Source organism: Oculina patagonica, chromosome 13, assembly GCF_052425735.1.
Source record: "Oculina patagonica isolate OP01 chromosome 13, crgOcupat, whole genome shotgun sequence".
Classification (NCBI taxonomy): Eukaryota; Metazoa; Cnidaria; class Anthozoa; order Scleractinia; family Oculinidae; genus Oculina; species Oculina patagonica.
This window is the reverse complement of record NC_135770.1, coordinates 17421965-17447153: the sequence shown is the minus strand read 5'-3', so window position 1 is coordinate 17447153 and position 25189 is coordinate 17421965. Positions and strand designations below refer to the sequence as shown.

The 25189-nt window shown below is 37.4% G+C and overlaps 1 protein-coding gene and 1 long non-coding RNA gene across 2 annotated transcripts; both read left to right on the top strand.

The window, feature by feature from the left end:
* Positions 1-16602: 16602 nt before the first annotated feature.
* On the top strand, positions 16603-23740 carry LOC144636984 (E3 ubiquitin-protein ligase TRIM45-like). Its single transcript, XM_078496170.1, has 2 exons — positions 16603-18050; positions 22597-23740. Exons 1-2 carry the CDS (start codon positions 16603-16605, stop codon positions 23720-23722), a joined length of 2574 nt encoding a protein of 857 aa, XP_078352296.1. The 3' UTR covers positions 23723-23740.
* Positions 18058-21228, top strand: LOC144634736 (uncharacterized). Its single transcript, XR_013567247.1, has 3 exons — positions 18058-18687; positions 18993-19119; positions 20372-21228. It is a non-coding gene; the product is annotated as an uncharacterized LOC144634736 (long non-coding RNA).
* Positions 23741-25189: the final 1449 nt, after the last annotated feature.

The following is a 25189-nucleotide window of genomic DNA, read 5'->3' as shown; positions in this document are numbered from 1 at the left end:
AGTGCTTTGGCTTAAAGGCACGGCGCTGCACAGTAAAATCTTTAGAAAAGCAGTCACTTGAGAAACACACAAGTCGTGTTTGCGTTAGTCACGGAGTGAACGTGACATGAATTTCCTTTACCACATCATCTTTTGCTTTTTAAAACCACATGCCTAGCCGGAAAAATGCCTGCTTACGCATGCAAATATTTATTTTATTCCGAATGTTCAATAAAATAAACCCAAACCAGTTCATTTAAAAGAAAGCCAAATCACGTCAAAATAAAGAGTAGACTAAGGCCATTCCATATTGTGTTTCTCGGTTGAGCGTCTTTCGACAAGCTTTTGGTAATTCCCCTGGCGCGATGACGTGTATCCCGTGCTTTGACACATTCTTGCTGAGCTTGCAACTTACGTTTCGATTCTCAAAATACCGTAAACTCAAAACAAAAATTGGGATATCCAGAAAATAAGTCGTCGTTTTGCAATATTTAACACGTTCCGGGTAAATTGTACGACTTGTACTCGCTCCGAGCTAAACGCTTGAGAAACACAACAATAAATATTTCACACAAACAGAGCGCAGAGTATTCAAACAGAAAATAGGTGAATGATTATTTATAGCTACAAGCGAGAGATCGCGTGACAGGGGTCTGACGTAGTGGTAGTTTTAAATAGCTTGGACATGTCCAAGCGGTCTTTGTTTTCGCTATGTGACTATATTCAACCCTCTCTTCTTGTAAAATATGGAATGGAACAAAATTATACATTTCAGAGAGCAGAGTGTTCATGTTAAACGCGAGTGATCGGCTGATCGCTCAAGTTAAATATTAAATCTTGCGTGACCGTGACAGAAGAGCCGGCTGGGCCGCGTGGGTCTGGATCGATTTACCGACAAAACAAAAAAATCTGACACAGATTATGAATCGGGCCCAGGCCCCGCCCGATTAATAAAATGTAACAAAATTCAAGGTAAAATGAATGTAACGTTATTGAAGTAAAGTTGTGGTTTTGTTTGTAATGCGAGGCTTGTTGATTTGCTACGAGGGGAATATTGTCGTAATATTCCCCTGGTGGAATATTAGAATATCGGCCCCGCTCTCCCCTGTTACAATCAAAGCCGCTCCCAGCTTTTCAGACAGTTGTTAATTAGCGGGGTTTATTCAATATAACCAGCCTGGAAGAACAAAGGAAAACGAGCCAAAAAAAAATAACCTTGTATATATTATGTTAAAAGCTGTAATTGAATTAATCATTGGATGTTTACCTTTAAAGTCACTTAGGCAAAAGTAAAAACCAAATATTAGTTGAAAACACTTTTAAAACGACTTGTCGACATAGATTTATAAACAAATGGAATTGAAATAATCTGGTTTCAGTTTCAGATTATTTAGTCACACAATTAAAATTTTAAAATTATCTTCTTATTAAAAACATTTGCAAAAAATCATGAGTTTTTCACTGTGCACCAACCAGGTTGTTCTGATCATGAAAGCCGGAAAGGTGGTTCTGGGACATTCAGCTTTACGACATTTACTTGTGATTTTAGTGTCTGAAAGTTTACACATGGAAAAATTTGCTTTTTGGAGAAGTTACTATAAAATGTGTTTATGCTGGGATGAATTTGGATGGGATTAGTTTGGATGAAAACGTATATGGCTATCGTTGAAATATAGTGTAAGCCCGATTTCTCAAACTCTCGATTTCTAGAACCTCTCAAGACCTCGAAAGAAAACTCGTTTTATTTGCAATTGCTTCACTAAGCGCCTCTTCATATGGGCCCGGCTAGCTGGACAAATTTTGTCTTCTGTACATATGGGAAATTTCAGCCCGTTCACCGAGATGAAAATTTGTGGCAAGATCATCTAGGCGCAGTATTTAACGAATAAACATTTATCTTACAGAAAAGTGTCGCTCGTTTTTCTCGTTTCTGTGCGGTCTGAAAACTCACGAACGACTGATAGAAGTCATCCCTGTCTGAAAAATCGACAAAACATGCCATAACAATCTAATACTGGCTGTCCTTTTTTATAAATGCACGTGTATTCCGGGGTATATTTGAGGGCCTCTTCACATTAGCTCGGTAAATGGGTTAACTCGGTTACCGGCACGATTTTTTTTCGTCTTTTCATATGGATATGGATGAAATTCAAGGGAACAAAAACAAAATGGTAACACATAAAATTGCATCGCGCGCGACTATCGTAGCTTCATGGATACTTTACTGGATCTGGAGTGTAATGAGCTTTAATCTTCGCGGTGGTATTTCAGCACAAGGGCCCAAAATCGGCATTTTAAGCAGGCTCATGTAGTAATTTTTTGTTCGATACTCTTGGATCTGGAGTGAGAATTTGGATGAATCCACGTGATGGCAGTTTAAAAAAACCACAAACTGTACATTTCAAGTCTCAAACTGTCTAGTTTAAAGGATTTGTAGTGAAAATAATTTGTAATATACGTAGTGGTATTTCAACACAAGGGCCCAAAATCGTCATGTTCAGTCGGCTCATGTAGCACTTTCTAATTCATTTCTTTTGTACCTGGAGTGAAAATTTGGATGAATCCACGTGATGGTGGTTTTCCAAAAAGACCCAAACTGTACATTTGAAGTTTTAACCTGGCCGGTTTTACTGGATCTGGAGTGTAATGAGCTTTAATCTTCGCGGTGGTATTTCAACACAATGGCAAAAAATCGTCATTTTTTTCAGGCTCATGAAGTAATTTTTTATTCCATTCTTTTGGACCTGGAGTGAGAATTAGGATGAATCCACGTGATGGCGGTTTTCCAAAATAAAAAAACACCAACTGTACATTTCAAGTCTCAAACTGTCTGATATTTAAGGATCTGGAGTGAAAATAAGCTCTAATCTACGGGGTGGTATTTGAACACAAGGGCCCAAAATCATCATTTTCAGTGGCTCATGTAGCACTTTTCTATTCGCCTCTTTCGGACCTGGAGTGAAAGTTAGGATTTATCCACGTGATGGCGGTTTTCCAAAAAGACCCAAAATACAGTCGAAGCTCTCGTAAGCGGACACCCTCGGGACGCGAAAAAAGTGTCCGCAACTGGAGCTGGCCGCTTACGAGAATGGTTCTCGTAAGCGGCCACTGGAGGTGTAGGGGATAGATGGCCGCTTACGGGGGCTTGCCCAGCTAACATAATGCTAATATGCGTGTAAGTAGTGTTTCGAAATGTAACTGGACATGGATGACGACAAAACAAACACTGAAATATGGTACTGTAATTACTGTAAAATCATTGCGACGAACGGCGATGTGAAGTTGATTGATAAAAATAAGATTTAAAGGTTGTTAATAGGATTTTCTTTGGGGTGTCCCCTTACGCGAACTTATAAACAAAGAAAAAGTCTATGTCGTAATCTCTGAAAGTGTCCGCGGCCGCTTACGGGAATGTCCGCTTACGAGAATGTAAAAATACAGAGTTTGTATGGGAGTTGAAACGGGGTTTGAAACAAGGCGGCCGTAAGTAGAGCTGTCCGCTTACGAGAGTGTCCGTTAAGAGAGCCTCGACTGTATACATTTTAAGTTTAAAACTGGTCGGTTTTGCTAGATCTGGAGTGAAAATGAACTTTAATCTACTTGGTGGTATTTCAACACAGGGGCCCAAATCGTCATTTTAAGTGGCTCATGTAACCTGTGTAACACTTTGTTATTCTTTTTTTTGGAAATGGAGTGAAAAAAGGATAAATCCACGTGATGGCGGTTTTAAAAAATGACCCAAACTGTACATTTCAAGTCTCAAACTGGCTGTTTTTTCAGTTTTCGGAACTGGATTGAAAATGAGCTTTAATCTACGTGGTAGTTTTTGAACACAAGTGCCCAAAATTGTCATGTAGTAATTTCCTATTCAATTCTTTTGGACCTGGAGTGAAAACTAGAATAAATCCACGTGATGGCGGCTTTTCAAAAAGACCCCAACGTGATGGCGGTTTTTGAACAATATCCAAACTGTACATTCCAAGGTTTCTACTGATCGATTTTGCTGGATCTGGAGTGAAAACAATCGTTAATCTACGTGATGGTATTTCAGAACAAGGGTCCAAAATCGTCATTTTCAGTCGCTTTTGCGGCACTTTCTTATTCGATTGTTTTGGGCCTAAATTAAAAAATACAATGCATCCACGTGATGGCGGTTTTCCAAAAAGACCCAAACTGTACACTTCATGTCTCAAACTGGCTGGTTCTGCTGGATCTGGAGTAAAATTCAGATTTAATCTATGTGGTGGTACTTCAATACAAGGGCCCAAATCGTTATTTTCATTGGCCACGGTGGGCACAAAGTGACCCAAAAACGCTCACCTTCATTCATCTTTTTCGTTTTTGATACTGGTTACCTGAAATTTTGCATAAATATAGAACTCGTCATTCTGAAAAATCGCATGTTTCTTGTTTTTCTAATTTCGAATTTTTTGGCCGGAAAATGACGTCACAAAGTGAGTCAAAATAACCTGTAATCTACGTTGTGAATTTTAACACAAGGGCTCAAAATCGTCATTTACAGTGGCTCATGTAGCAGTTTCTTATTCGATTCTTTTGGAAAGCTATTGCTTAATAACACATTTGCCAGACTCTTCACAAGTGTTTACATATATGGCACGCACTTGCATGCAGAAGCCATGACTTTTCACAAAGGGTGCTTAATAATTTTCCGGAAATTTGTCAAAAAATTACCAGAAATAAACGAAGCTGACAAGTTGTGTGTGCAATGACTGTTTTCCAACGGCAGCTTACATGTTCTAGCGTAGGACGCAATGTCAGTGATTGCATAAATTAGCATGGACTTTGTTGGAATTCAAATTAATGTGATACGGTAGATATGGAATCGCAAAGATGCAAATAATACTAACAGTCTTTTTCTTTTATGATTTGTTCAATTGAACAACAGTTTTATTTTGGATTATTTCACATCTTCCGTTGTTGTTTTAACAAAGGCTGCGTTATTTTGTAGCGTGACATCCGATAAGAGACATAATATTATGATACCCGCGGGCAATCGTAAAGGCAAACGGTGTCTTGCTCACAGGTCCTGTGTATTAAACGATTTTAGATATTTCTGTCTACAAAAACTAACAGAACTCTTTGAATTATTATAATTAGTCTCTCTGATACTTTGTGTTATTCCTTTCTAACTGCACGGGAGTACTTTGATTTGTGTTCTACGCGACGATTTTTTGTTGGTCACAGTATGGTATCACACATGTGTGGATAAAAATGGTATCTACACATGTGTGATATCATTTTTGACCAATCAGCTCGTAGAGTTTGCCATGTTTTAATGCTCAATGAGCCAAACTTTATCGATATTAAGTCAAAACATCTTCGGATCTTCCTCGGCGATCTTCGGTTATCTTCGGAAATCTTTGGAATTTTTCGGAAAATGTTTGGAATCATTCGTACGATTTTCGGACAACATTTTGAAAATCTTCGAACGTCTTCAGAAAATGGTCGGACATCTTCGGAATATCGTCTAAAACGTCGTAATTAGTAGGTTTATATTAAATAGGTATCCCTTATTAAAAGTCTTCTTCTCCCCAAATTGATATACATATATTCTATCCTACCACCCCCTTCAGAATTTGTTGGGTTGATACAAACAATAATTTATAAATTCTTGTGGAAAGGGCCTGATAAAATAACAAGAAGAGCAGCGATCAACATTTTCGACAATGGCGGGTTAAACCTTACTGAACTGGAGACTTCAATTAGGTCTCTAAGATTAACGTGGATTTCAAAAATTCTCACTTCTGAATCACTTCCATGGAAAAACTACCTTAGATATCTGCTCAAACCCTTCGGTGGATTTTTCTTTTTTCATTGCAACTGTAACATTAATGATTATGATATTAAGTCGACTTTGTATTCAGAAATGTTGCAGTGGTGGTCTGAATTCCGCTCAAAATTTGCAACGAAAACTACATCCTTTGAAACGATAATTTGGAATAACTGCAATATAAGGATAAACGGCAAACCGATCTATTATCAGAATTATGTGAATGCTAGTGCGATTCTTGTCAGTGATTTGATGTTTGCTTTGAATAATGTTGATTCCTTTAACAAAGCGAAAGGCAAGGGATTAAAAGATACAAATTACTTGACCTGGACTTCAATTCGATGTTCGGTACCAAAGTATTTAAAGAATCTAAATGTCGATGGAAGAAACGTGTTAAGATCACTGGAATTTAAATGTGGTGACAAAATCTTTGATCTTAGCTCGAGCAAGAGTAGAAACTTTTACGCCCTTCTTATTCAAGACAAAGCCATACATCATAATCATTTCATCGGGCATTGTGGCGTATTTTGCGGGCTAAAATGGAGAATTCAACGGGCTAAAATATATTTTAGCCCGCTGCCGTGGACCAATCAGAAACAAGAAAATAACGAAGCCAGCCAATCAGAACTGAAAACCATTCAACTGTTCGCGCTGTTTTCTTGCTGGCTGGCAAAAGCTGGCGTCACTTCAAGCTCCTTGAGTCGAGACGCTTCCATCTGCAATTGCAAACTGCGAACATCAAACTCTATTGTTATATTCTAGAGGTTTCTGCAAACTAATGTCAAACTTAAGAGCTTGTGACTCAGAGATCCAGGCAGGGGCCAGAAGAAGGGGGTCGGCCGATCTCCACCATATTTACAGCGTATGGAGGTCTTACCCAACTAATAACCATGGTAACAATTTTTGATTGATTGGCTTTATTGTTTACGAAAACAGACCACCCCCCCAAAAAATTGCCCAAATGGCGTGACAAAAGTTGTGATTTTAGGTCAACTTCAGCAGCGTGTATCTCTGGATATATTTAAGCAACAGATTTAATTTCACATCAACGTAACACTTGTCCTTTGGTAGTTTAAATGCGTACTAAATTAAATGTTTTCTGTACATCGTTCACGATCTGCATGCAAACTTAGAAGCTATACTTCGCAACATTTTCAAAAATCACAAAACTAGGCATTTTTAAATTACAGTTTCTCCAAGGTCCGGGAAGTTACAGATATAAACCTAACTGCAAGTTACTCACCAAAGATAGGAAAACATTTTGGGCCAGTGTTGAAATTGGACCAGCGAATTTAAATTTTTTAACGGTTCACTGTTTTACCGCTTTTGCTGATTTCATTTTCAAAGCCAGTCCTATACAGTGTACGGCTCCCTCAAGCTGCTGTCGATCTGATTATCCGGATTTCGCCGTCTAAACGCCTCGCCAGGTGCAGAAATCAAAAGGCTTTGGTTTCTTGTCATATTATCCTTGATTTTGCTGCAAAGTATTCGTTCTAAGCGAGAGCGAAGGGACATGTTATGGCAGAGATTGCGTGACAAAAATTGAACACGTTGCTTTAAGTTCGGCCTTCAAACCAAAGAAACATTGTCGACATCTTCTCCTTGAATACGTGCTCCTTTTTCAAAAACAGATATCTGACATTCCAAAGATGAGTCCCAAATCCAGTACACAACGGATAAAATAACATGGTCGAATCTCCCCGTCAGACGGCCGCACGTTTGTAAAATGTTTGGACATTTCAACTGAGTTCCGCCTCTTGATCTTTGAAGCTTGGTTTTAGTTCGTTAATACGTCGGACAATTTCGATCCATGGAACAGATTTGTATAAAAGAAGTGGATGAACTTTGCTCAGCCATTGGCAAAGGTTTCACGGAAGCTTGGGTTCACCACGAATTCTTGCGGCTGAACTGGCCTGATACGGCAGCATTGACGCCGAGGCTAGCGAGATTGTCGGGTGGGAGGAAGGGTGGGGAGTAGGGGGTGGGGGGACGGGGGTGGACAACGAGATGTGATTTGCAGGATGGTAAGGGCGTGAGGTAACACTAATTAAGATAAATGCTGATTTATATAATACTTTTTGCCATTTTCAAATTTATAGTTAACAATTTATGATTTATTGTTCATCTCAATTATTTTCCCCTTCCGTTTTGATTCGCTCGCCATTCATCACTGTCAATTTGCAAATAAACCCTTCATTATGAAGCTTTATGAAGAACCCTATGAGACCTATGAATTTTTTTGTACAAAGTCTCGGCACGAGTTAGTGTCTTAGACATCGATACCCAGCTTTCGAGCAAAGGCTTTAAATGTACTACTATACTACCCTGATTATTTATGAATTATATCAGTTACACTAAGGACATGTTATCCTCAGAAAGAAAACAATTAAAATATTAGTTTTTTGTAACAGTTACCGTCTATGCGAACTGATATGTTTCCTAATATTAAACCGACCTAATTCCTTGAAAGACGCTAAACCTCCACGAGGGAAAGGGAATAGGTTTCTTCGCCATAAAGTAATGCTTTGAGCTTTCGTGATATCAGTGCTAATTCAATTATTTCCAGCAAGAAAAGCATGTATATTTCATCGTGGGAACAAGACGTTTTGTCTGGCTTCAAGGAAGGTAAAACAAACAAAGTGCAGTATTAACAATTTGAATAAAATATTTTTCCTAGAAATGACACATTAAAAACGTTCACCTTAAAGTTTGTAGAATAATTGTGGCTTTCTGCTGTTCATTAACATAAAAGGGCGCTTTAAATTCTGACAATCCCCATGATGACATAAACTTAATATTAGAAAACCAGTGCTTTGATGTTCGCGCCACGCAAGCAGTTGCTCAGTAAAACAACGGTAAAACTAGTAATTTTAAGTCGTTTTTTAACATAATAAGAGGCAAGGGCATTCTTAAAAATATTAGCTTCGAGGCGTTATCCACGCAGACTGTCATTCTGAACGATGATGTTTTTAAATTTTATTGAATTTTTAAATTGTTGTTATAATAGTGAATTTTTTCTATCTTCTTAATATTTTTAGGATGTCTTTTTATATGACTTTTTAAATTTTTAATTTGTACACGGCCCCACAAGCTTTTAGCTTTAAACTTTTTACCGTGGTTAAATAAAGTTATTATTATTATTATTATTATTATTATTATTATTATTATTATTATTCAGTATTTACAAAAGAAATGCAATTATAAAAGTTAACGTTCGTCCCTGTTTCAGCACTTGAAAGTTCGACGTAAAAAAATTCGATTACATCCCATTGCAGGTCTACTAACCAAGCACGCAAACAGTTTTTGTTTGAAAGTCAATTTTGCTTTAGGGAAGATAGAGAAGTAATGAAATGGCTTGCTCAATTTCCATTTTGGTTGACTCGTCTCACTCCAGATGCGGAGGTGTCAAAGAAGAAGACAAAAATGCTTTTTCGGTCACCTTGCTAAGTTGTTTAAAAGACGTGAGTGGATATTTGCGTTCTCTTGGGGCAAGCGGAGCACGAGGGCAGCACGCGCGTGTCTGTGTTTCAGAAGTGGACCTCATCTTAAATTTTTTTTTTTTTTTTTTTTTAAAAAAAAAATTTTTTTTAAAAACAAAAAAGCGGAACGCAGTACGGACTGGAAATCATCTTTAAATAGAGCTGGCCTGTTTGTGTTGAGCGACCAAGAGATAGAACAAATGACAATATGTTCATGGCATAGGAAACTTTTGACAGTAAACTGGCTAGGGGGTAAAGCCATCACGTGTCGCTGCAAGAAACGTCTATTGTTAGGTATAGACAAGCGATATTTTTCTGACTGGAGAATAGCGATGGATCTTTCGCTCTTTTACGTTATTTCATTATAAAGTGTGCCCTGCATGACAATGTTGTCTACAAAACCGTTTATCCCTCCAAACCCTGCGCTATCTTTGGTAGGTCTCACGTGAGATGCGATTTGCAAAGGACAGTCGTGGAATGGCCAGGTTTAAACCAGCGGAATGGCGCACTGCAAAGCAGATTAGCAGCTTATTTTCCAGACTCGCAGCAAAGCAGAGGAAGAAACCATCTGACCAGGCAAAAGAATCAGATGAAGAAGGCCAGACAGACAATGACGAAGACGCAGAAGACTGGGAAAGAGAGGAAGCCTTGGCACTGGGGGGAAGACATATGTGACTTGCAAAGAAGGGGCAAACTTCATTCCAAGTTCAAACTCAAAGATTTGGAAGACATTTGTCAACATTTTGACCTAAGTGTTGAAGGCCCTAAAAACAGGAAAGCGACATTTGTTTCCTCGATTTCTAGGCTTGTTCAAAGTTGCTCATGTTCCCAGCTGTAAAAGAGATCTAATATTAAGCTGTATGTCAAGGGAAACAAAGCTCTGTAAAGCATTTAATTAGTCAGGGATAATTCATATCCGCATTTGTTTTTTGTTTTTGAAAAACACTTAACTGTTACAAATTTAGTGTCAGCAAGTTAACCAGTTTGCGGACTGTTATGAACTGTGACGGGTTCAGACCAAATAAGGTTTTTTTTTACAGTGTTAAACATAAACACTATGTTTCAAGAATATACAGATTCATTTAGCTATATCAGCGTCGAAGCGCTGAATGAGTATTATTCTCACAGGCAAATGTTCTTGATATAATTTTCAGCGAACGTTCGCAACCGTTTACCATCGCGACGAGAAGGTCCTTTTTTCGTAATATGAGATGATAATGTTATTGAATTCTCTCGTTAGGTAGAAAGTTTTTACATGTAGGTGCAATTTACACTTCCTGCTTTATTTTATGTTGTCGTTTAAAATAATCTACACCCTACTCGCATCAGAAAACTGTCTACCTCAACTTCGGTGAGGTATAATAGTTCCTTTTATGTTGCAGTGGCGGTGGTGAAATGTTGTTGATCCTTCAGATAATTTAGTCGACGAGTTTACTTACAATAATACATGTAACGTCATAAAGGGGAGAGTTTCTTTTCACTGGTATTTCCAAGACAGTAATTAGCCGTCGACATATCAGGATACATGTGATCTGCATAGCACCATGTCTACCAAACTACTTAATTATGTGGAACATATATTCGTTATTGTTGCTACTATGGTTTTTATTTGTCATGCAATGTTTTAAGAAACCCTAACTAATTAACCCTAGATTTATTTACTGTCTTTGCAAAATGAATTTTGTGTAAAAATTAATTATCCCGCTGAAACCTGCAGCTCTAGCTAGCCAAGAAGAAAGAGATACTCATTAATAATATTGCACACTGAAAGGTGGTGAATCACACTGATTGAAACTGCGTCATTGGTTGCAACTTACATTAACGAAATTGTTTGTAACGAGAAAAAAGAACTAAAGTTCGATTGTATTAAATAATTGTTTGTTTCCGAATGAAAGCAATCCAACTCATTCAATTCCGTGATCGCCCGTTCCACGGATTTCAGGGGTATTCCGGTAGTCCATTCCCGTCAATTTCTTAAATCCATGCCAGGTTACTAAGCGCTATGATTTATCAGGTTTTTATCTGAATGCAAAATCTTGCCAATACGTAGCTGAAAGCAAATAATATTCGCCTCCGCAACTTGCATCCTTGGCCTTGTCTGACAAATAAACCGATCGCAACTAAGCTTTAAGATGGCATATATCAGGGGGAATATCGGAACGTTTTTCAAACCTACAGACATCAGCGATGTTTCAACGAGTCTGTTGTCTACTTGTGCCGGTGACGGATCACTTGCGGCGAGCTTTATTAAGACCAGTTCAATCCACATTGGGATAGTTAAAAGCCTTTCTGGACCAGGATCAAGTATTGAAGGAAAAAGCTATCAGTCTGTTAATCAACGTGGACAAGTTTGCTTTGGTTCGATGACCTCCCTCAAAGCTGCGTATTCCACTCCCCCTGTCACGCAATCGCTGGCATGTTTCTTTGGCTCTCGCTTGAAACGAGGACGATTTACAGCGAAACTATAAATAATAAATTGGCAAGAAACCACAGCGTTAAGGTTTCTACACCTGTCGGAGACGCTTAAACGGCGAAATCCGGTTAATGAGATCGACAGCTTCAAGGGAGCCGTAGTGGCCTTGGAAAATGACATCAGCCAAAGCGGTAAAACAGTGAACCGTTAAAAAAATTTAAATTCGCTGGTCCAATTTCAACACTGGTCTAAAATGTTTTCCTATCTTTGGTGAGTAACTTGCAGTTAGGTTTATATCTGTATCTTCCCGGACCCTGGAGAAACTGTAATTTTAAAATGCCTAGTTTTGCGATTTTTGAAAATGTTGCGAAGTATGGCTTCTAAGTTTGCATGCAGATCGTGAACAATGTACAGAAAACATTTAATTTAGTACGCATTTAAACTACCAAAGGACAAGTGTTACGCTGATGTGAAATTAAATCTGTTGCTTAAATATATCCAGAGATACACGCTGCTTAAGTTGACCTAAAATCACAACTTTTGTCACGCCATTTGGGCAATTTTTGGGGGGGTGGTCTGTTCTCGTAAACAATAAAGCTAATCAATCAAAAATTGTTACCATGGTTACGAGTTGGGTAAGACCTCTATGCAACATAAATATGGTGGAGATCGGCCGACCCCCTTCTTCCGACATTTTTTAATATTGCCTGGGTTTCTGAGACAGACATTCTTAAGCATTAGTGAGGAAGAGACTCGCAAAGCATTTATATTAACAACATCAGCTGCTTCAGAAACATTTGCACAGTGTTTTCAGTTCAAGATCTTAAATGACATTTTGTTTTTAAATACCAGATTAGCAAAAATCGGGAAGATCCCTAATGACCTTTGTACGTTCTTTCGATCCTCTCCATAAACATTAGAACATTTCTTTTACCAATGTCCTTATTCAACAGAATTTTGGCTTAGATTTTAAAACTTTTGGTTAACAATTACAAAAGAGCAAATAAAACTTAATTATAAAAACATTATATTAGGAATATTAGATGAGAAATCTAGACTGCTCAATTACTTTGATATTTTAGGTAAACTTTATCTGTGGAAATGTCGTAAGAATAATCAAACCCCTCTTTTTTACCATTTAAAGATATTATAGTCCAGAGAAAATACGAGACTGAGAAGCTTATAACCTCTCAAAACAACCTTTTTTTTTTTGTATTTTGATATCTTTATTTAGTATTGGAAGTTTCTTACATCTTACAAAGAAAAAAAAGACACAATTACTTACATACACATACAAAAAAAAAAAACTACGCGCATATTACAAGCACAAGAGACCCTTTCTAGATTACAACAAATTATTCTAAATTACCTAAAAACTTAAACTTCTTAAACTTTTGCGCAGTTTTAAAGGATTATCATACTTCAACATACTTGCCCCATTTGTTTTCATGGACAGGCCATTTGTTATTTTATTTGGCAATATTAGTTTCAAGTTGGTACATTTTCTTAACTTGAGCCTTAAATATAATAATAGAAGGTTTTACCTTATTACTTCTACACCAATATATATGTTTTTTTGCAATTAATAAAATATGGTTGGTAAACAAGTTCTTTTCATCGGTTATACCTAACATTATATCTTTAAGACTAAGGGATTTTATTTGAATATTCTGCTGGCCCATCCATTTTATAACTTCTGCCCAAAACTTCACGGTATAGTGGCAAGTTGAAAAAATATGTTCGAGAGATTAGTCCAGCTTTGCTTAAGAGGACATTTGTTGCAAGACATCTGTTGAGAAGTTTATATTGAAATTCCCGCGATTTTGTGTCCAAAGCAACACGATGTGGCAAAAGATAGATTTTCTTCCAATTCAGTTCATCATCATTTTTGAACAGAGCGTTGTATTTAAGTTGAGCTGTAGGTGGAGTAATGATTCTATTTCGGAGTTCCTTGTAAATAGCCTTGGATACAACTTTAGAAATTAAGACATTTTGCCCGTTTAACTGTAGCTGGGTTTGATTTTGTGTGTTGAAGGGCTCCATGTCTCTATAGTTGTACGTTCGTAGAAATCTCCGCCATTCAGCTGGAAGGGCATCAATTACACAACAAAGTTTAAATGCATCCAACGGAGAGATTCTAAGTTCCCTCAACTTATGTCTTGTAATGAGCTCGTTATTATCAGAGACCAGGTCTCCTAATCTAAGTATGCCCTTATCTGCAAGTCCATGATTGTACACTGATTTCCCATTAATACAGATAGCTTTATTGTTCCACAGAATGATTTTTGAAAAATCATCACCTGCGAGATTGTTTACAATATCTTGCCTTGCCGCCGAACATTCTGCAAAATATTTCAAGCATTCTGCATAGAAAGTTGGTAGTTTGACGGGCAATTTTTTTACATCAAAGTCACAACAAAGAATAAACTTGCCACCAACAGGTTTTAGATAGTGCAGTAAAATCGTTTTCCAGTTGCTGGGTTGTTTACTTGCGAGTCTTTTACAACAAAGAATTCTCTGAGTTTTTATAATTGAGTCGAGGTGTGGAGCTTTGAGTCCACCATCTTCAACCTCGCTTACAAGAGCAAGACGTTTGACTTTGTCTCTGCCTTTCTAAATAAAGTCAAAAATAATTTTATTTGCTTCATTAACGAATTCTTTATTTAAACAAATCATACTCGCGCGGTATAAGATTACTGGGATAATGAACGTTTTAACTATTTGAATTCTACCAATAAGGGTCAAATCTCTCCACCTCCATATTTTTAACTTTTTCTTAATAGAGTCGACCAATTCATCAAAATTTAACTGTTGTTTAGTACGATTGTCGTATGTGAAATATATTCCGTGGATTTTGAGAGCTTTTTTAATCTTTATACCGTTAAAAAGGTTAAAGTCGGGGAATAATTTTATGGAGTTTCCAAGTAACATAATTTCTGATTTGTCACGATTAATGTTAAGTCCAGAGCACTCTCCAAACAATTCTAGAAGTTTGAGAAATCTTAATATAGGACTATCGTTCAGGAGAAAAGCCGTTAAATCATCTGCAAAAACCTGCAGTTTTATTTCTTCTCCATCTACCATGATTCCCTGAATGTTTTTGTTGCTTCGTATACTTATATTTAAAATCTCCAGGACAAAACAACCTGGTCTTAAAAAAAATTCAAGCTAAATGGAAGCTTTTCTTAAGTAGCAATCAAGCTTTATATATCAAGGACTAGGTGCTGTCTGTAAGTTAATGTCTCGTAAATATAGATTTAAAAAATAACTGTGTAAATTTTATAGTAGTTAAAATATAAGCGGGAGATCTGTATGGGCGTTTACAATAAATGCCCATACAGATCGGACGCGAATATTTTATTCTACTTGTGAAATGAAAACAATAAATTGAATGCAAAGTATTGTTATGCGAATCAGTACAGATCTGTATCAAAAGTTAATAAATACTAATTAGTTGAGCAGGAGTTTGTATCAAAAGGTAATTCTATTGTTTGATTTGTATTGGGGTTTACAGCTGTGTACATGTGATCTGAATATGGTGCTGGGACTGCTTTGCACTCGCATGAATATTTAATGAATTTTACAATGTGTAATTAGAGTATGTTGTTAGTCTTTTAGTACCAGCGTAAGTAGAATATCATATTGTAAAACCTTAGAATTTAACTTTGTAAATAGGACATAATATCGTAAATTTGTATTGTAATTAGTGTAGGCAGAGCTCGTTAGTTGTGTAAGTGTTGTAATTATTGTATTGTTGTAATTATTGTGTGTTTGTAATAAAAAAACTCAAAAAACAAGGTTTATATTAAATAGATTTAGCTAAGCCTAAAAACGGAGCTCCCAATTTACTGACCAATAGCAGAAAAAATATAGCACTTGAACCCGCGATCCAATGTAAACCATAATTTAGTCAGCGGTAAACTTAAAAGAAACATTCGACCTCGATGAGTTCTCTATGTGAGCCCGCGATATGGTCATGTGATGATACTGGTTAGCGGATACCTTGTTTTGACAGCTGTCAATTGACCATGACATGGATGTCCAATATCAAAGATGTAAGCTGGCGTTAACCATAACCTTAAACCGATTCCAGGAGTATGGCCGCCATGTCGGGGAAACTTCGTCGCACGCGCCCGCGAGCCATGCCGCTAGCCATGATGACCAAGAAAACCAAAAGCATGAGTTTGTTAATTTTCTATGGGTATGGGGCTCTGCTCTGCAGCCCTTCGGGCCGCTGGGAGCTCCGCTATAATAAACAGAATAATACATGGTTGCTTGGATATATGAAATTTATCTTCGAGTATTCAAATCGATAGCTCACAAGTGAGCGCAGCGAACGTGAAATCTTAAATACACCCCTTCAGGCTGTTGTTTTGTTTCAAAGACAGTAATGTGTCGGCGATGGAGTCCCTTTTAAAAACCTCAAACTAATTACAATTAATTACTTCGTAACTCAAAATGTTCAAATATTTTAATTATCCAAAAACAGAGCTCCCAGCAGGTTACCTTCTTGTATTAATAACATGAAATGGTTGAACAACCTTGTTATTGAGATTTGATTTGCCTCAAGCAGACAGCTGTGAAAGAAGCTTATTCTGTTTTCTTGAAAACTGAAATAACATCTTGAAGGAATACTATTTTTGCAAAATCTTAGTTTGCAACAGCTCACTTTGAAGTCCCTTTCTGTCAAAAACGTTACACACTTAAATGAAATCGTAACTTGCAAGTTTTAAATAGTTTAATTATCTAAAAATAAAGTTCACAGCAGACTACGATCACGCATTTATTAACATGAAACGGATGAACAACTACAGGATATTAAAAACGTTTCTGAAATTTGATTGGCCGCAAACAGACAGTTGTGACGTTAATTCATTCCATTTTCTCAGAAACTAAAATATCGTGAGGTGCTTGTATTTTGCAAGCTTCAATGTCTAGCGATGGAGTCCCTTTTGAAAAACCTCAAGCCAAATCTTACCTGCTCGATTTGTCTTGATATCTACAACGAGCCCAAAACTATATCATGTCTACACACATTTTGCTCTGAGTGTCTGTCGAATCATGCAAAAGCAAGCCAAAGACAAGGAAAGTTTCTTTGTCCCGAATGCCAAGCTCTAATCGATTTACCCGAAGGAAATCGCTTCAAAAGTTTGCCGAACAGTTTTTTCCACAACAGTTTGTTGAGCCTCCTTGCTGTTCGACAGAGTGGCGATGGAAGTAACATTACTTGTTCCCAATGTCGAAAGACCAACTCCCAGATGTACCATTGTTTTGACTGTGGACGATTTATGTGCCCAGACTGTAACAACGCACACGACATGTTAAAGGATTCATTCGAAGGCCACAAAGTCAAGCCAGTAAAGGAGTTTGAAGCAGAAGATTACGAAGCCTGGCGGAAGCGTAAGCCATTTTGCTCGCAGCAGTTCCACGAAAAGGAAATCACGAGATTCTTTTGCTTTTCGTGTCAAGGTTGTGTTTGCCAAATCTGCATTGTCACGGATCACCGGAATCACGAGATTGTTTTACTCGACAAAGCGGCTCATAACGAGAAGCCCAACATCATGTCTGGCGCTGAAATGATCGAGGAAAAGATAAGCAAGCTTGATGAAGTGATTAGACAATTTAAAGAAACGATTTCCCAGCTGGAAAACAATGTTTCAACCGCTAAACGTGGAGTCTCGCAAGCAGCTGAACAAATTATCGCAGAGATTCGCGAGCGCGAGCAAGAGGTGATTGTATCACTCGAGACAACACGCGTGACGAGACTCGAGAGAATTAACTCGGCTATACAAGAAGCGCAGTCGCTGGTCAAACAAATGAAACAAGCAGTTGAATTTGCTAACAATTTGGCACATGGAAGCTCAAGCTCGGATCTCATGAGCAACAAGGAAACTTTGAAGGAGAGATTTGAAGTGCTTCATGCAATTGCAGTCCCTAAACATAGCGAGACCACGTTTGTTAAATTTTTCTCTCGATCAGCTTCTGTAGATTGGTTGAAATTAGGATACATTGAGACAATTGCAAAGGTAGACGCAAATCGATCGACACTTGAAGGACTGGATCAAACTCTTCAGGCTGGTGTAAAAGCAGAGTTTACGTTATGCCCCAAAACATCTGATGGGGGGCTGAGTAACCAGGCTGATCTCAACGATCAAGTTGAAGTTCTGATAGAGCCTGCTAAAGATGTGTCAAATGTGATGGTTAGCGAGAAAGATGACGGTAATCTTCAGTTGCAATTTACACCGAAAGCGCCGGGTGCCTACAGCATTGAAGTGAAGATCAATGGCGATAGACTTCCGACCTGTCCTTTTACTATGCAGGTCAAAGAACGTGAACTTGTAGTCGATGAGCTGAACTTAAAAATCTTTGAAGGAGACGCGCCCCAGGAGTTATAGCGGAGCTCCTTAGCGGCCCGTAAGGGCCGCAGAGCGGAGCACCATACCCATAAAAAAAAACACATGAAAAAAAAAACACATGAAATAAAATAGGTAACCTATGCATCCGAGTTTTCATGGTCATCATGGCTAGCGGCATGCCTCGCGGGCGCGTACGGCGTACGGTGTTGCGCACATCCGGGATCTTGAAAGGTCTTGACAACTCGCGCAGTACTGGCGCGAAATAATTTTGCAGTGTGAGGTCTCTTGGCAAAGAAATTTTCAAAATTACTACGTATTTTTAAATCCTATTCAGCTAGTCTGAAAGTTAGAACTTGAGACAAACATATTTATTTTGGCTCCTTGTTATGCCGATGACTACAAACGAGAGCAGGGTAAACTTAACTTCGAGGAAACAGGGTTTAAGCGATTTGCGACGGGAAAGAGATCGCGAGAGATCCAGAAAACCCGGACAGAAAGCAGGCGAAAAAGTATAGCAAAGCGCCTGTCGAACCTGGTAGCAAAGTAGCGAAGAAAAGCGACTAAAATAGCAAGAGAGGTGCCGAGAAAACAGGCAAAGAAATAGCGGAGAACAAGGGAACGGAGATAAAACGAGCAGACGAGTGTACCTACTGCGGCCAACTGGTGAAGGTGAGTACAAAACTGCAGTGTTTCCGTCATTTATACGCAAAGCTGTAAGCTTATATTTACGGCACATTTTACTTGCTTTCGCCACTAAGCATTTGCTTGTGACATGAACAATGTTGAAAAATACTATTCGTTAAAATTCAGTTTTACCAGGTTTTACTGATCAAATAGGAGGATTTGATTATGTAAACAAATAATTGTTGGGCCTTCGAGTAACGAATTCACAAAGAATATTACTTCAACACATCTCGAAGAAAATAAAGCTTACGATTTTTAAATGCTTGTGATATGATTATTTTGTTTTACAGTGCTGGAAGAGCAGCTGAGATGAGAATGAAAGTGATGTCAGTTTGCACGAAGCACCTGGAATTTCGTTTCGTTTCGAGTGAAATAGATCGATTCAGTGTATGCAGTTTATTGATATTCATGATGGAGGTAAAATTACTGTTCATTTAGTCAGAGTAAATAAACTTCAGCTTCATTACTTAGCTCTTTCGTTCCCAAATATATTAAATAATCCACTTGTCATGTAGTTCTGTTCACTATTGAGCGTTCATGTGGATTACATAACAATGTCACCAATTTTGAGATTTTGAGGTCTGTTTTGCTGGTTTCATTCAGAATGTCAACAGTAAATGTTATATTTGTCATAAAAAAAATCACAATCTTGTTGTGGAATTTGGAAAATGCACACAACAAAGGTTAATGACTACTGGAAAACTGGAATCTTTGTGAGTAAATTCATGCCATTTTAGACACTGTATGCAGCTGTGCATGCAAACTTATTATTAATTAAATGTGTATCTTTAAAAATCTTAGTATTACTGTTAAGAGAAAAGCTTTTAAGATGTGGCAATGTTTTTCCTATGCATGTACATGTATATATAGGGGTAGAGGGGAGGGGGAGTATTTAAAGGCCAAACCTTTTAATTAAGAGGGAGTGTAAGGGTTTGCAGTGGTGCTTTGAGTTTATTAAAATATTTACAGTAGAACCCTGCTAACTCGAACTCTGAAGGGAAACGAAAATGTGTTCGAGTTAGCGGGGTTTTTCGAGTTAGCGGGGTTGATTGAATATTTTATTTGCCAAGTTAATAATTGATAGTTTACTGATTTTTAAGCACTTCAGTATACAGTACTGTGCAAATTGAACTTATCTTGCCAGAAACTCTAAAGCGACCACACATTCTTTTGTTAAGAGTGGAAAATGACTGTCAAATACATGATCTGTTCATTGCTATAATCAATGGGCAACCGTTGCGAGTTGCAAGTTCCGGAATTCGAGTTATCAGGGTAAAAAGTTTGACCCAAATTTTGTTCAAGGGAAACAAAATTTAGTTCGAGTTAGCGTGGTTTTCGAGTTATCCGAGTTCGAGTTAACCGAGTAAAAATGACTGAAAAGTGGGGTCAAATCCAAGGGAAATGGAAGTGAGTTCGAGTTAGCAAGGTTGTTCGAGTTATCCGAGTTCGAGTTACCGGGGTTTTTTTCTGTAGTTGACTTCGCAGTTATCAGTAAAAAAAAATAGTCTGTGCTGATACATCTCTGTTAAATATATAAGGTATCCTTTCGCATCCAGTAGTTTTGCTTCACTTTATACAAGCTTGCGTTAAGTGTTTTGTTTTATAAATTATTGATATTCATGCCAATTAATCAATTTTAATTTAATCTGTGGCATTTGACTTTTTTCAGGGTTAACATGAGTTTCAGAGACACAAAAACAGAATGTGGACAAGGACATCAAAAGAAAACAGGAAGGATTAAGATTATCCAGCTTGATGTTTGGGTGTCTTCATGATGCCATTTTCAAGAGACTAGTAAATTACATGTAAATTGAAATCAAGAAAAGCTGCAAATGAGCAAAGTTTATATTTTAAATGTTAACGTATTTACAGTGTACTTCAGAAAACAACTTCTTGATTGACCTGTCTCTTTCACATCTTTTTAGATGTAACAAGGGCATTATGAAGTGATCTTTTTAAGAATATGCAGCCAAAACAGTAACAGCAGAAATGAATGGGAGTTTAAAATTTCTATTTTCAATGTTTTGGCTGGTAAGAAACCACATGTGACCAAGCTAAAATCTCTTTGGCCGGTTAACATGACCTGTAAGTGTCCAAATATTTTGAGCCCTCGACTACACAGGACTTACATGTAGTTGTCTAATTACTGTATATCATAAGATCTTTGGTTGATCTTGGGGGAGGTAGTGGAGTTAAAAAGCAATGTAATAATTTGAATTTGGATTGGTAATGCTGAAACTGGTGGTACTGTAATTCTAAAGTATAGACGTTAAAATCGTGATTGCAAGCAATATGCAATACCAATTTCATTCTTATGTGTTGTATGCTGTGTACAATTTATAAGAACAGCTATAATGTTAAAATTAGTGAAATATTCTAAAGCCAGATAAAATTTGCAGTATCCATTAGGTACCATGAAGCAACCAAATTGTGACTCATTTGCTTACTTTGTGAACTCCATGACGAATGGGCAACATGACTCCACAAAAATGTGTACAATAAAGCATACAAATTTTTAAAAGAGCAGTTAAAGTATTGATGCTATATTTTTTTCTTGCATAGTTTTATACACAAGCAAACATGATTCTATTTTTTCTGCGTAATCAAAGAACAAAACTGAGTTTGAGACTCACAAACAATATTCTATCTTCCCAGAATTTTTTTTTTTTATTTCTGTAAGTGAAGTGAAACCCCTTAAGAGGAAGGGGACTCAAAAAGACATGTAAAAGTAAAAAAGGTGCTATCATCCTTTTTTTTGGGGCGGGGGGGTGGGATGGGGTTACAGAATGTCCCTTCTTTGCTTCCAGTTAGTTTCACTCCGGTTTGCTTGTAGTTAGGTTCAACCCTGTTTGCTTGCAGTTAGCTTAATTCATCCGGTGTGCTTGGGATTAGCTTTTACTCTAGTTTGCTTGTGGTTAGCTTTCACTCCGGTTTGCTTGGCATTAGCCTATGGCAATATGCTGTAAACCCTTTGCTACATGTATGACCTCTGCCATTTCCATTCAAAATTAAAATATAGGCAAATAGTGAAAATAAAAACGAATGAATGAAAAAAAGAAAATTAACCATATTCTTAATTTAGATGTATATTATTTCCTTTATACTCTAAATGTTAAGTGATTTGCTAATTTACCACGTGATATGCCTATCTACCCCAACATGCAGCCCTACTACCCCCTCCTTATCTACACGAAGGTTACATAATTACCCGTTTTGCAGCATAATTTCCCATCCAGACTTCTGGATCATAATGCTGTCGGTGGAATTAAAACGTTTTGATTGATTTTGTTTGTTCTCGGCTTATTTGGTGTTGCTGTATACGGTACTCCCATATAAGGGCTATACGGGTATGTGCTGCTCAACAGGGTGTGCCTTTGCCTCTCTGACTCTGAAACAGGGTATACAAATCACCCTTTTGACTGTGGAACACTATCAAGTTTAGCTATGAAACTCCGCTCCTCTCATTGGTTTTTCTCCAAGCCACAGACAAAGTCAAGTGAGCGCTTTGTGATGTACGCTAGTGTTTTTATATCTATCTTCATATATTTTTCATTGTGGATATTGTCTGGAACAGGGTACCTATTTTGCACTGTTTGTCTGGAACAGGGTCGCAAATTGAGCCGTTTTTCTCTGGAACAGGTCCAGAGTCTCAGCGACTCAGTGGCACACCCCTTTAGTAAATTTTAGGTAGTACCTCTTTCCCCCCCCCCCCGGGACACGGTAAAAAAAAAAAGTAAGTAACAATATTAATATTTATAAAAAAAACAAAAAAAAACGAATATTATATTCTTAGCCTTAAAATTGTACAATGGCTTGAATTCAGGTTTCAATAAAGTGCAAAATAATTAACTGGGGAGCTCCGCTTTTAGGCTTGCCTAAATCTATATATTATAGAATTGTAGACGCAAATCAATCAACACTTAAAGGACTGGATCAAACTCTTCAGGCTGGTGTAGAAGCAGAATTTACGTTATGCCCCAAAACATCTGATGGGGAGCTGAGTAACCAGGCTGATATCAAAAATCAAGTTAAAGTTCGAATAGAACCCGCTAAAGATGTGACAAATGTAATGGTTAGCGAGAAAGAAGATGGTAATCTTCAGCTGAAATTTACTCCAAAAGTACCGCGCACCTACAGCATTAAAGTGAAGATTAATGGCGATAGAATTCCAATCTCTCCTTTTACTATGCAGGTGAAAGAACGTAAACTTGTTGTTGTCGGTAAGTTGGACTTAAAACTGTTGCAAGGAGTTCCGCTCCAAGGGTTAAGTGGAGTTGCTGTTAACACTGAAGGCAAGATGGTTGTGACAGATAAAAGGGGGCACTGTGTTTATGTTTTTGATAATGAAAGCAACTGCTTAAGGAAAATTGGCAGCCATAAATATTATGAACAATTTAACAAACCATCTGGCGTTTCATTTCTAAACGACAACGAGATTCTAATTGCAGATAAGCTGAATCATAGAATACAACACATAAATATCCAGACAGGAACTGTTGTGAAAAGCTTTGGAAAATATGGTGCAGGAAAAGGAGAGTTTAAGAGTCCACTTGATGTTTGTTTGGATGATAAAGGACGTATTGTCGTAACCGAGTACCAAAATCATAGGATACATGTGTTATCAAAGAAAGGAAAAACAATTTACATGTTTGGAGACAGCGGGCCAGAGAAACTCAACTATCCAACTAACTGCATTCCTTACAAAAACATGTTTCTCGTATCTGACAGAGATTGCATTAAGGTTTACGCCGATCAGTCAGGAACGTTTATGTACAAGTTTGGAATACAAGGAAATCAAGACGGACACCTTAATTCGCCGTATGGTATGCTTATAGACAGGTCCAACAATCTTCTGGTATGTGATAGCAACAATCACCGAGTTCAGCAATTTTCTTTAGACGGTCGCTTCACAGGCAAAACTCTCACTTATTTACCCGATCCTGTTGGAATAGCAACAGCACCAGATGGACGTATTCTCGTGACTAGCTTTACAGCTAACAAAGTATACATATTGAATTAGATGTTTCAATTGTCGTGCTTATTTGTAATCTGTAACCCTGTCGTGAATTGCGTGATCTCTGCGATGACACTATTGTGCATTTTTTTGTCTTGAAGTTTCATACATACATCACCATAATTTAATCCTCGGATTACAAGAGAGGCTGTTGTATGTTGTATGACGTCATGTTTCAATATGGCGATATATAGCAAAATTGCAAATATGTGAGCTAATGTAGTGATATTCATAATTCTTTTAAATTTGGAAAAGACAAAATCATGTAGTACACATGATTAAAAGATCAATCATTTGAATTTTTGTTACCTTTGGTGCTATCTTCGAAAGCGATATCAGATGCTTTAGGTACTTTTAAGCAGTCTGATAACTCTAAGATAGGTAGGGTATATTTAGTTTTTAACTAGTCTCTTTTCTTTTACCAAAGAAGTTTCAATTCGAACCTCAGTTGTCTGCTAAATCCAAAAAAATTGACACTGCGTGCAATTTAATGTTTTAGTGTATATTTTAAAAGATGATGTTTACGTATAGTATCAATTTGCGATGATAAATGTAAAAAAAACACATATTGTATAACTCATTTGGGTAATTGTAGTTTTCTTTTTTTGTAGCTTCTTAGAAAACGTAACAACACAAATAATTAGAAATATTCCTATGACTTTAGGGTAGTTGTAAATAAAACATTTATAGACAGTTGAAAACTGGAGCAGAACCATCCACGTATTCGGTCAATTTATCGAAAGTCCGCAATTTATGCGCTTGGAAAGGTTAACCCCGTCGTTCCCCGGACCCATTAATCCCCCTCAACTAAAAGAGCATGTTTTTTAAAAATAGTGAAGTTCAACCAAATGTAACCTGCGTCGCAGCCGGACGTGCCACAAAACTCCATTTAGTTCGTCTGCAACGCAGACTAAACCAAATGTTTCTTTTGTGAATATCACGGGGAATTCCTCAAACTTGTGCGACCATGTGCTAATAAATTGCAGTTTATTCAAACCATTTGCTCAATAGTAACTAGGCTTAATGAAATCCAGTCAAAATAAAAATCAGACACAAACGAAAAGAGCTTAAACTAATTTGTCATAGACCTATATATGAATGTTAAACCAAGCAATGTTATTACAAGACGTGTTAACTTTTATCGAAGTTTTAGCACAGTTTTGTTGCACTTACTTGGAACAAAGTTCAGTAATGTATCGAAATATACATAGACAATTTCTGAACAATACTTATTTTCTGTTTTAGTTTTTGTTTGCTCTGACTTTTGTTAGTATAGACCAGTTTATTTTCGCTTAAGTGGGACCTATTAACTGATTACGTTTGGGGTTGTGTGACATGCAGTACGACACAGGGTAGGATTTCACGGTCTTAAGATCAGTGACGATCACATGCGTTTGTAAAGCAAACTGTAGGTTGAGCCAATCAGAATTTGTTTGCATTTTTACTGTCAATCAATTCTAAGGCATTAAACGC

What these genes read in the sequence shown, in the direction of transcription:
- LOC144636984 (XM_078496170.1), top strand. Translation starts at nt 16,603, where the DNA reads ATGGAGTCCCTTTTGAAAAACCTCAAGCCAAATCTTACCTGCTCGATT. An exon ending in GAAGGAGACGCGCCCCAGGA is followed by an intron (nt 18,051 to 22,596) that starts GTTATAGCGGAG and finishes TATATATTATAG; the next exon opens with AATTGTAGACGCAAATCAAT.